At 36.3% G+C, this 13,435-nt stretch overlaps 1 protein-coding gene across 1 annotated transcript in view; it reads left to right on the top strand.

The window, feature by feature from the left end:
• Positions 1-13,435, top strand: part of LOC150088923 (ubiquitin carboxyl-terminal hydrolase 19-like) — a 337,177-nt gene that overhangs the window by 139,585 nt on the left and 184,157 nt on the right. The window contains 3 exon segments of the mRNA XM_090370360.1: positions 5,062-5,232; positions 5,412-5,571; positions 10,929-11,155. Of these exon segments, the coding sequence (XP_090226486.1) occupies positions 5,062-5,232; positions 5,412-5,571; positions 10,929-11,155 (558 nt within the window).

Below are 13,435 nucleotides of genomic sequence, written 5' to 3'. Positions count from 1 at the left end.
GTTTTATTAAAGGAGGCGGCAAAGCAACTAAGCAAACCCTTAGCCATAATTATGAGAGCATCCTTGGACTCGGGAGGTTCCCACGGACTGGAGATGTGCAAATGTATCCCCAATTCACAAAGGGGGATCGAAGGATGACACGAGTAATTACAGACCAGTTAGTTTAACTTCTGTTCTGGGTAAAATAATGGAGTCACTGGTTAAAGATGCATTGCAGGATCATCTAGACAAGACTGCAGCAATAATTCAGATACAGCATGGGTTTGTTAAGGGAAAGTCTTGTCTGACAAATTTGATAGGATATTATGATGTGGTTACAAAGGAACTGGATGCAAAAAATAATTTTGATATCATATATTTGGATTTCAGGAAAGCTTTTGATACTGTTGTGCATGGAAGACTATTGTACAAGTTGGAGCAGAATGGTATTAAGGGTAAGTTGCTACAATGGATAAAAGGATGGTTAAGTGGGAGAAGACAAGATGGTGGTAATCAATTGGTGCTGCTCTTCTTGGACTAATGTTATTAGTGGAGTCCCACAGGGTTCGGTGTTAGGTCCACTGTTATTTTGTATTGTGGGGGTTGTTTCTTGGTTATTGTGGGGGGTGTGGGCCTTATTGTTTTTCTTGGCTGCCCTAATTTTCTTTATATTTTAATTATTGTAATTTATCCCCTTTTTTATATGTATATCCCCGTAGTCCAATCCTCCCACTTAGCATCTGACTTGTTTGTTCTCAGAAGATTACCAGACCCAAAGGGGACCCCAATTATTTTAGGTATTTTTCCACCGGATTGGCTGAGTTTCGGAATGACAGACTCCAACACATGAATGTAAAATAAAACAATGTTTATTAACATTTCATACAGAAACTAGCAATAGTATTTAGTCAAACTATATTTGGCTGGTGACTTGTTATTTCATTAACCTTTATATGTGTAAATATCTTGTTCAAACCCAATTGTTTCATCATCAGATATCCTATTCTAATACACATTATTATTCATTATGACATGGTGTCTCTTCATGTTCTTTACAGGGACTTCAATAGGTCGTGTCATACACTTTACATAGATTCCTCCCACTCTTCTTCTGAACAGTCTGTATAATAAACCAACAACTACCAGCCAATGAACTGGCTCACAAAACCTTCAGAGTTCGTGTCTCAATTTGTAAGAAAATTTCATTTATTCAATCAGACACCCTTTCTGCAATCAAGTCAACAGGAAATATTAATCAATTCAATTTAACATTACCCTTCTGAACAGTTAATCCTCTATACCTTTATATATCACTTATTAATTAGCCCCTACTTAAATCAGAAATACTCTCCACAAATCACCTCATAATAAATTGAAATTTCAACCTTCAATTTCATACATATTATAAAAACCTTTCCCAACTTTAAACAATTCTCAGTTATCTATTATAACCTCTCCTTCCAGCAAGCTTTTATATGAGGAGCTTCACTTCAAATTATAGGCTACGTCCGTCTTAAATACCTTACACTTTTATTCATATATTCATTACTTAAACCTCCCTCCTTAACTATATACACCTATTTCTCCTACAGTCCTCTCTTTAATAAATTAAGCACACCTAATTCGGTAAACTCTCTAGCACTTACGTGTTTGGCCTGGAACTTTCCTCCCTGCTCGGCTTCCTTTCATACCGGTCATTCGGGTACTGGAATGCGGGGGCGCTCATTTGGGGATCTCGGTGATCATGGTGTTTCCCTACCGGGTACTGCACGGCTGGAATCAATCAGTGTCGCATACTCTTTACCGGTCAGCATTTCTTCTTCCGTGGATAGAGGGGTTTTCGAGTAGGTCAATGGTTCGATCACTCATTCGACTGGCTTTGCCTATATAATTCTCAGGGTGTGATTCTTCCTTCTCACTACGGCTTCCATGTTTACAGGTGAACATTCCTACTGGCTGTCGGGATATGCAGAATTTCTATCACTGCTTCCATCTACCTCAGGTCTGCAGCTATCACCCAAACTAGACTACTGCTCTGCTTTGTATCGTTCTCCAACTCCTTCAAATCATCCTCCAGACCGCTCCGAGAACTTCTTCCGACTCCTCCGAAAACTTCTTCCGAATCTCACGAAAACCTTTTCAGAATCTCCCTCTCAAAATTCCCTCTATTTTCTTCCTGGCCAATAGGAGATCTGCACATCCTTTTTCCTGTGTTCTCATTTGTCTCCTCTCCTCCTCCGTGGGCGGGTCTTCTTTACTCTTTGTGTCCCAACTTCCGTGGGCCTCGAACATACGAGAACAATCCAGAAAGAGAGGCGGAAGTTCCGGTCAACTGAGAAGCGTCACAGCTCCTCCCGTGACCTCACGCGCGCACACCTGGTGACGTTGCCCACCTCTAATAGCGTTTCACCGTGAAATTTATAAGAGGGTCAGCTTAAGCACTCTTGGCCCTTACTATGGTGCATCTGCCTCTGTCTTAATGGGGATTTGTCATGGTATATTACTTTCACTGACTCGTCAAAGAACTTCCATACAAACAAGCTACAACTAAACAAAGGAGTGACTGGAAGGTATTTTTGAATTCCAGTGCTTCTTAACCCATGTTGTTTTTACCAGAAAACCACTATTCGTATTACAGTTAAATTCTCATAATATTTAACAAATTTTATTAATTAATGTAAGGACGGGTCCTTACAGTGTATTTATCAATGATATTGATGAAGGTATATCAGGCTTAATGTCGAAGTTTGCAGATGATACAAAGGTTGGCAGGGTTGTTAATGACAGTAATGGCAGTGTGCTACTGCAACAGGATCTAGATAATTTGGCCAGATGAGCTAAGAAGTGGCAACTGAAGTTTAACCTTGACAAATGCAAAGTACTGCATATGGGTAGAAGTAACCCCAGAGAAACATACCAACTGTGTGGTACACTTAAGATGGTAGAAAATGAAAAAGACCCTGGAGTAATTGTGCAGTCAGATATGAAGTTTTCTGAGCAATGCAGACAGGCTGCCAGAGCAGGTCATGCGATTTGTCAATGATATATAGGAATTTTGCTAGCAGGGAGAAGGTGATTGTCCCTCTGTATAAGGCAATGGTCAGGCCACGCCTTGAGTACTGCATACAGGTCTGGAGGCCTAATTTTAGGAAGGATGTAGATTTACTTGAGCGTGTACAGAGAAGGGTAACGAGATTGGTGAGGGGAATGAAGGGATCCTCTTACCAAGAGAGACTTAAGTTCTGCAGATTGCAGTGGCTGCAGACTAGGCACCTGTGCGGTGATCTGATTGAGGTGTATAAGGCCTTGAATGGGTTGAGCACGCTGAATTCTGATTTGATCCTTCCACTTGTTCAGATTACGAACCTAAGGGGGCATAAATCCAAATTAAGAAAAGACAGATGTAGAATAGATGTGTGGAAATTTGCCTTTAGCCAGCGGGTGGTTAATTGCTGGAACAAATTTCCATCTGCCGTTGTGGAAGTTGATAGGTTGAATAAATTTAAGGAGGAACTGGACAGGCATTTGGAGGGAATGGTGTGATTTTTTTTTTTTTTTGCCTGATGCTGCATAAGCTCATACTCTTGCTTTCTTGCATCACATGCCACTATTACTACTACTACTACTGCTGCTTCCTCTTGTTTTCTCTCTGCTGACTTTCTATTTAAGTTCCTAAAACCGAAGTGTATTTGCTGTTGAAAACAGTCATCCTAGAAATCTAGAAAAGTCTTGCTAGTGTGTGAATGACAACCTACAAATTCCATTCAGCATCAGTTAAAATCCCCCATTATAAGATATTTCATATAAAACATTTACTGGCCCACTCTGTTTCTCTGTATATAGCTGTTTGGTGTACTCATCACAGTCATTAGGCTTATAACACACTCCTACTCTCAATTTTGTTTTCCCAGTGATTATATCACACCAGACTGGCTCAACATTACACTGGTCACCCATGTTGACTGGATGCGCTGCCTTAGATATAAGATTAGATTAATAAAAGAACTTAGTTTATAAAAACTAGTATTAAAGATTCATTTTCAAGAAAAATAAATGTATGGGATTGCAACGTCTCTAACTTGTGCTATAGAGCAGAAATATGTGCTAAAAGACTGCCCTACCCTGTCATTAAAGTAATAAAGGCTACCTTTGTGTATATTAAATTATAAAAGACTAGTGAGAGATAAGCATGGAGACAATATATCAATGAACATTAATCAGGTTGATGGTGACAACCTGATCAACAGCATGCCACAACATTTGTAGCAATGTATAAATGCTTTTTACAATACAGTTAAAAAAAAAAAAAAAAAGTCAGTGCAGATCTGATCCAGTGAAAGGTTACAATTTCAGATTTAATAAATTTGGCAAATAGTTTGGCATCCAGCTGACTTTCTATTTAAGTTCCTAAAACCAAAGTGTATTTCCTTATTGCTTTCAAAAGTGTTAAGTTAAATATTATTTAAATAGAGTTTGTTTGGAGAGCCAATTTGTCATCCAGTAGTACTAATCAGAGAACAAGTTTTTTTGAACAAATTGAAATTAATCAATTTAACAAAAAAAAAAAAAAAAAAAATCGGTACTCCTCATCAGTATCATTGAAGGTAAAGAAACGGATAACTTGTATTATCAGTTATATCGATTTCAGTGTGAGAATCTACAAGATGCTATTATGAAAGAAGAAAGAATTCGTGTACAGTGGGCCCTGATATGTGCATGAGAAAGCATGAAATAGAACAAATTATCCCAAGTTATTTTTGGTATTTTAATAATTCCTTATAGAATGAGTTTCAGCCAGTTTATGGAAAAACCAAATGCAGATCTTATCTGGTGAATCTTTAGAAATAGTAGTGCCATTGTTATAAACAAACTGTGACCCAACATTTCTGAAGAGAGCAAAGTCTGCAACAGTATCTTTCAACAGTATCAAGCAATCGTAATCAGTTGTTATCTAACAGTCAGTCCCAACAGAAATCCATAGACAGAAATCCTGAGTAATAATGTTTGAAAGCATACTCTACTGGTAAATAATCCTATGGCAGTATTTTAATGTGTATGTTGTCAGTGAAATTTTATTTCTAGTATAGTGTGGATTTAAAAAAACCTGTTCCTCTGAAAAATCTCCCGTTTTTAGGAAGAATTTCTGCTTTTTCTGAAAAATCTGTTTTTTGTGAAGAACCCATGCTCTTTGCAGAACATCTGTTTTTCTCCTGCTTACAATTACCTGATCCACAGCTTTTTGAAAGTCAAAAGGTGACATCATCTATCACTTCTTTTCATCTATCAATTCTGCAATATTAAAATCTAGTAATTTCACTCTATATAGCATTTTGTGTTAAATTTTATATTCAAAAATCATTATGAAACATATTTTTATTCAGACTTCATATTACAGAAATCTTACTTTATATTGTGTTTCTTTTAATCTTTAGAAGCCAACGTGCATGGTGCCTCCTTTAAGCAAGATTAAACAGAAGGCACAAGTTGTAACTCCAGGAATGACAGGTTTAGACAATTTAGGGAATACATGTTTCATGAATAGTGTTCTACAGTGTTTAGCCAACACTAGAGAATTCAGAGATTACTTTCTAGGTAAGTATTCCATCCTGTTGAACTTCATTTTCATTTGGCAATGAAAATCTTTAATTACAGCTAGTCAGTTGTTTTGGGGGTTCCTTGCTGCGTAAATTGCTTTGATCATAGTGTACCAATTCATATAATATTAGATGTGATCTTTTGTCACATATATATGTTCATGGGCCAGTCGTCATGTTATGTGATGGCTGAAAACTTTGAAAGAGCTTACCGGGGTACCCTATTTTCTCTGTCTGAGATAGTTGAAGATTAGCTGCAGTTAGGCAGAGGATAACTACAGCTAATCTCAGGTGAAGATTAAAGAGGTCTATGAGAATTTCTCCTGTCTGTGATGGAATTGGAGCACAGATCTCTCTAAATGAGTAACAAGTAGAAAACTATTATGCTATGATGGGTGAATTTAATTAATATAATTAAAACAAGAGCACTGCACATAAAAATGTGTATATGAGTATTTTTGACAGCCATAAACCTTTCTTTATACATTGTGTGCATGTCCTATTAAATTTGCATCAGATGTGTATATTTATGTTGATTCTTTCCTGATTAAAAAGCTAAAAACTGTTTGTGATCTGTACACTAAGGCACTCTAGTACATTAGTGCCACATAGGAACTGTTAGAATTAAAACAAAGACTCAATCATACACTGATTTGAAGACTGAGAGCCTTCAACTATATACTAGAGCTCCATCCTCTCACTATACCTCTTAACAGTGACCATCTAATGACAAATGGCCTAATGACCATCTAATGACAAATGCATATAATGACCAGGCAAGTTTCAGCATGTGGCCACGAAGGAAGTGATTGACTAGGGTAATTGATTGCTGTAGGAGTAAAGTAAAGGAATATACTTTATAGTTGAAAGTTAAGAGTTTATGCTATTTACCAGATAAGGGTAACTGATAACAATGAAAATATTATCAGCTGATTGTAAAAGCAATAATGTGTACTTAACTAGGATTTGAACATACACCATTATGTCAGATGGTGGATATGAAGTATGATAATATTGGATTTGTAAAAGTCTAGAGAGAAAGAGCAACAGAAAAAGCTAGAACACATTCAGAAAGTAGCATGTGTTGCAAATATCTCTGGCTGTCTTTACAGTAGTTACATCTTCACTTCAAGTTGTAACTACTGTCAAGGGCAGGGAAAGGGCTTTTGTAAAGGTGACTACAGTGATCTCAGACAGAGTTTTTGAAACTATTCAGTGGAACCAACAGATGATGTTACTAACAGAAAACTCTAATTCTAACACTAGGCATTTTATACCAACTAAGGGTTACTGTTCAAGGTTTAGACCTAAATGGATATGAGATAAACTGATCAGACTTGTGGCAGAGAAGAAAAATGCATGGAATGCTCATAAATTAGCAGGAGGTGCAGAAACCTATAGTAGATATAAACTAGTCTACAATCAAGTCACAAAGTGGGTTAGGCAAACTAATGCAGGTTCCAAGAAGTCTCTGGCAAAGAATGCAAAGAAAAGTAGCAAAGCCTTCTTTATTTATATAAACACCATAAGGAAGGAGGCAAATCACATTTTCTGCTATATATGAATGGTATAACCATTGATGAATGAGCCCAGGATCCTGAGAAAAATACTGGATGAAAAATACTAAATGAGTTTGTAATAACTGAAATGAAAGTGAAAGAGAAATTATTGAAACTAAATGTAAATAAGACATCTGTAATGGATGGGAGCAAAGCAATACAATTATATTAATAGAGGTAGCAAAAGAAATCAGCAAACCTTTGGTCATAATTATGAATGTCCTTGGATTCTGGGGACATTCCTGTTGACTGGAGATATGTGAATGTATCCTCAATTCACAAAGAGAAGTCAAAGGGCAAAGTGAGTAATTAGACCACTAAGCTTCTTGTGTTCCAGGGAAAATAATTACATCACTGATTAAAGAAGGAATACAGTTATACTGCTGTCACAGCATGGATTTGTTAAGGGGCAACTTTTTTTGACCAGTCTGGTTGGATTCTGTGATGCAGTAACAAACAAACTGGGAGCAAAAAATAATTTTGACTTATATACTTAGATTTCAGAAAAGCTTTTGATACGATTGCAATAAAAGACTGCTGTACAAATTGGAGCAATGTGGCATTAGTCAGGTTACTGCTATGAATAAAGGGTTGGTTGAGTAGCAGAAGACAGAGTGGTTATCAGTGGGCACTCCTCTTCGTGGACTAATGTTATTAGTGGAGTCCCTCTGTATTCAGTGCTGGACCCATTGTTGTTTTCCATATTTATTAATGATATTGATGAAGGCATATAAGACTTAATGTCATTGTTTGCAGATGATACAAAGGTTAGCACCATGGTTAATAACAGTAAATTGGGTATGCTGCTGCAACAAGATCTGAAAATATTTGGCAGATTGGCTGAGAAGGTGCTGTTAAAGTTTTAGCATTGCCACATTCTAACTGTGTGGTGCCACATTCAGGCTAGTGCAGAACAAAAAAAAACCTATGAATAATTGTGCAGTCAGACATGAAGTTCTCTGACAGGTGCTAGGACAGCTCATGAGCTTTTGTCAATGATGTACAGAAATTTTGCTATCAGGAATAGGGATGTGATTTGCCAGTTGTACAAGACTGGTTAGGCCACATCTTGACTACTGCATATAGGTCTGAAACCCACTTTAAGTAGGATGTGAATCTGTTAGAATAGGTGCAGAGAAAGGCAACGAGATAGCAAGAGGTACAATTCTGCAAATTGAAACTGCACCTGCAAAGAGATCTGATTGAAATAATTAAGGTCAGGCCACACCTTGAGTACTGTGTATAGGTGGCTTCATTTTAGGCAGGATATAGAGCTGCTGGAACTAGTACAGAGAAGAGCAACAAGATTAGTGAATGGAACAAAGGGTTGTTCTTACAAAGAAAGGCTTAAGTTCTGCAGTTTGCAGTGTCTGGAGACTAGGCACCTGCGTGGTAATCTGATTGAGGTGTATAAGGCCTTGGATGGGATGAGCAAGCTCCATGCTGATGGGATTCTTTCTCTTGCTCAGATTTCGCACCTGAGGAGGCATAAATTCAAATAGAGGAAAGACAGTTGTAGTGCGGAAATTTGCCTTTAGCCAGCAGGTGGTTGATTGCTGGAACAAATTTCCATCAGTCATTGTGGAAGTTGATAGCTTAAATAAATTCAAGGAATAACTGTAACAACTTTTAAAGTGAACAGATTGGTGAAATGAGGTTTTTTTTTTCCTTTTTCTTTTAAATGCTAAAAGGCTTTGAATGGATTGAGTAGGCTAAATTCTGATGGTATCCTTCCTCTTGCTCAGACTACACATGAGGGGACATAAATTTAAATTTTAGAATATTTGCAGACTTGATATGTGGAAATTTGCTTTCAGCCAGTGACTGTTTTGAAATACACTTCCATCTGATATTTTTGAAGTGGGTAGTTTGAATAAATTTAAGGAGGAACTGGACAAACTGATGGGTTGGACAAATGAAATGAGGATTTTTTTTTTTTTTTTAATATTGTATAACTAGGCTTCTCAATTAAATCAAGTAATCAGCTACTAATCTTGACTGTTGAATATCTAGTGGACTAATAGTCAGTCAGTGGGAAAAGCGACACTCTGGTCCCTCTTCATATCCATGTAGTTAGGCTCATAGTTTGTGCATGTGATTCACAGGTGTTCCGTATTTTCATCAGTAAGTGAGCTCCTGTATCTTGAATTGATGAATGTTAATGAGCTAAAAGCACTTCCAAGCAAATCCAGGTTAACCCAAACATTGTTAGAATTTTGTTGGTGGTGTGCAGCTCTATTCAGAATTTAGTGTAGTAAATAGACTTAAATAATTTGGTAACCCTTCATTTGTTGTAATTTCACACATTTCCAATTTAAACTGAGCCTCATCTATTTCAAGCCATTATTTTATTTCCTGCATCCAATCAGTTATGATTTCTACTGATAGAGGGTTGTTAGCAAATTGGGGCAAACTGTTTGCTTTTGAATCTATGATCAAACTCGCTTTTCGGTTTATTTAAGATTTCTAATATTATATCAGTTTCACTAGCATTGGCATTAGTAGAGGCATACGATACAAGAAAGCAAGCTTATGCGCATCAGCCCTCCATTTGTTCCAAATGCCTGTCCAGCTCAGTCTTAAATTTATTTAGGCTATCAACTTTCACAACAAAAGATGGAAATCTGTTCCATTAATCAACTACCTGCTGGCTAAAGGCAAATTTCTGCATATCTATTCTACAACTGTCTTTCCTCAGTTTGAAACTGTGCCCCCTCAGGTTCTTAATTTGAGCAAGAGGAAGAATCCCATGAGCATTCAGCTTGCTCAGCCCATTCAAGGCCTTATACACCTCAATCAGATCACCTTGTAGGTGCCTACTCTCCAGGTGCTGCAGTTTGTGAACTTAAGCCTTTCTTGGTAAGAGCACCCCTTTGTTCCCCTCACCAATCTTTTTGCCCTTCTTTGTACTCATTCTAGCAATTCTACATCCTTCCTAAAATTAGGCCTCCAGACCTTTACACAGTACTCTAGATGTGGCCTGACCATTGCCTTGTATAATGGGACAATCACTTCCCTGTCCCTGCTAGCAAAATTGCTATATAAGCATCATACATGCTTGTTACTTCATCTTAAATTTTTGAGAGTGGGGAAGAAAATAAATTTATTATTTCTGACACCTTGAATGAAAAACTCGTTTCTTTTTGAAACTTAAGATAGACTCATACAGTTCACTGATGTTTTTATCTTTTCCTTGAAGACAAATGTTTAGATCATTAATGTAAGGAAAAATGTTCACCAAAAATGCTAGGTTGGAAAGATGGTGGGCATCCCTCATAATGTCGTTAAAATATTTTGTTTTTCACTGTCTTCAATCTGCTGCAAAAAAAACTCAATTTCACTTCTTAAATCCCACATCCTTTTCAGCATTCTTTCCTTGCTTAACCACCTCATGTTGTAAGTCAGAAAAATTAGCATCAACATCTTTTAAAAACTGTTTTAGCTGCCTGTGTTACAGTGCTGATTTTATCACATAAAATTAAATAATTTGGTAATCTGACTAAACAGCAAACCTTTTAATTGTAGCAAACTGTTTGCATGTAACAGTTGGATATTTATGTCATGCTTTGCATATCTTGATCTGCATGAAACAGAAATTAAGCAGCAGGAGTGCTCCCAGTAAAAAAAGCAAAAACCTGAAATTCTGACATTGTCAAATATATATAAAAAAATAAAAACAGAAATTGTACTTATTTCAGATACTGGAGTATTATTGTTATTATTACTTTTTTCATGTTTACGTCTGTATATTTTTCAAAATTCCTTTATGCTAAAATTTTTTATTTTTTTTTTTCAGATGGCATATTTCAGTCGGAAATTAATACAGAGAATCCACTAGGGATGGGTGGAAAATTGGCTGTAGCTTTTGCTGTTTTGTTGAAAGTTCTGTGGTCTGGCACCCATGCATCTTATGCCCCTGCAAAATTAAAAACACTTATTGGCATGAAAGCAGCACAGTTCACTGGATTTGCCCAACATGATGCACAAGAATTCATGGCTTTTCTTTTGGATGGTTTACATGAGGTGAAGATATTTTCTTGGAATGTAAATGAAGTTATCTGAGATGCTTGGAAGCTTAAAGTATAAAATTTTATTTATTGAGAGGATTTCCAAAAACCCATAATTTTGTTAATTTTTATATCTATCTATACATTAAAAAAGTTTTCCTCCTAGTGCCGTTTATTCGAGCCAATGGGAGAAGAGGGCAAGGCAATTACATCACTACAAATGCAATTAATTATTGATAACTGCCTCCATAATGTTCACCAACCTTGTGCACATGATTCACTGTCTAACATTCAATGTTCCATTATAATGTTTTTTATATATTAATGAATATTGTATATTTTTAAATACTGTGGTTTAGTATTTTGTAAATATTTTAAATATTTTTATAGTTTGTAAATATTCAGTTAAATATTTTAGTCCTGCTCTTTCAGATGTAACAATATTTCTCATGTATTATGGAACCCGAAGCAAAAGGCCATTTCCTAAGTGACCTATGTAAATGCAGGTAAATAATTACATAGTGATATTGGCTAAAGTCCAGTATAGTATACACTGGCAGGTACTTCGATGAAAGCGCGAGGAAGATGGTGATAATTGACAGGTGAAGGCACTTCCCTTTTCTGATTGTTTTGTGTTATCGAGGAGGGGGACTTAGCTTAGGTAGGGTATTTATTCGTCCTTCCCGCTGTTTTAAAATGGGAAAACGAGTTCCCGATTTAAAAACAGTAGCAAATGTGGGGAAAAACACCCTAGGCATATATCAACCTAGGAGGACAGTGGGCGGGGAAAGCAGTGGCATCTGCCAATCACTGCTTTCCCACTGTTTTGCTTGCTGCCATGGTTGTACACCGGTCTGGAGTTTTACCATGGTATTTCTTTGACCCTGAGATTTTCGCACACTACAAATGCACAGGTAAATAATTATATAGGTCATTTCCTGATTAGATTTAAACCAGTGCGTTTTGACAGGTGTGTCTTTTATGTAGAAAAGATTTGCCTTACTCTGTATAGCTCTACATTTTATGTAGAAAAGCATGTGCGAGCAGGGTGATGAAGACCCCCAGTATGTAATTAATATAATTTTTAAATAATTACTAAATTTATTTAACTAGTAATTTTTATATAATTTTAAATAACTAGTTAATAATATAAATTGTTTTTTAAGTAACTAGAAAAATCTATCTTATTATTATTTATTCTTCTGTATAAGAAATTTAAAATATCTATAGTTCAGAGTTAATTTTTTTTGAATAATTTTTAATAATAAGTATGCAAATACAGTACATTTACCTTTATACATTTTATAGCCAGTGTACAGTTATGGTATATATATGAGTATATACCTGTGAACATATGCACGATGTGCTGTTAATAGTGGCAACCTAGTAAAGAGAAAATAAAGTAATTTTTGAACAAATATTATTATTATTATTATTTATGCAAGCAAAGAGAATGTGACATTCACTTACAGATAGCAGCCATATGCTGGGAGGATATGACAGCCATCAATATATTGACACATTATATAAGATAATTTAAATGCACACAATATTGATAAATCTAAATACAAAGGACCAAAGTTGCAAATACCCAAATGCAAGTGTTTCTTAATACATTTAGCATCTCACATGCCTTAAGAGTGTAGTATGGGAGACACCACTGATATTATTATTATTAGCCATATGGTGCAAGGAAGCCTGAGGCTTATGCTTCATCAACCAAAAAAATTCTGAGTTACCCAGAGAGAGAGAGAGAGAGAGAGAGAGAGAGAGAGAGAGAGAGAGAGAGAGAGAGAGAGAGTCAAAAGTAGAAAGGAATCACCAAAAAAGAGAAGAATGATGATATTCAGCTGAGGACCCTGGGTGTGCCAAGCCCATACTAAACATGAGCTCCTGGGTAATATCAGTGCTGTCTGGAATATTTCCCATGCATAGATATTGCATGGGACATGTGATTTAGAAGATTTAAAACTGAAATATAGAATAAGTGTCAGCAGCAACTTTTGTTCTGCAGGCCTTGTCCTCTCAAATCATCTCAGGACTGATCTGTAAATCATTGAAAATTCCAGTCATGTTTGCTGGGAAGACAGCTGATTTGATTCAGAACCACTGATGTTTTCGTATTTTGCTTTTATTCTTAAAATCAACGAGCGAAACTTATAAAATGCGAAAACAAACATGCCAAGGTAAGGATTTTCCCGATAGAGCAGTTTTTAGATTTAAAGGTAACTATTTTAAGGTAATTTAAAGGTAACTAAAGGTAACTTCATTTAAAGGTAACTATTTTAACATAAAG

The sequence above is a fragment of the Mastigoproctus giganteus genome, chromosome 3 (assembly GCF_048544385.1).
Source record: "Mastigoproctus giganteus isolate SK-2022 chromosome 3, ASM4854438v1, whole genome shotgun sequence".
Classification (NCBI taxonomy): domain Eukaryota; kingdom Metazoa; phylum Arthropoda; class Arachnida; order Uropygi; family Thelyphonidae; genus Mastigoproctus; species Mastigoproctus giganteus.
The sequence above is the reverse complement of the archived record's forward strand: the minus strand, read 5'-3'. Positions and strand labels throughout refer to the sequence as shown.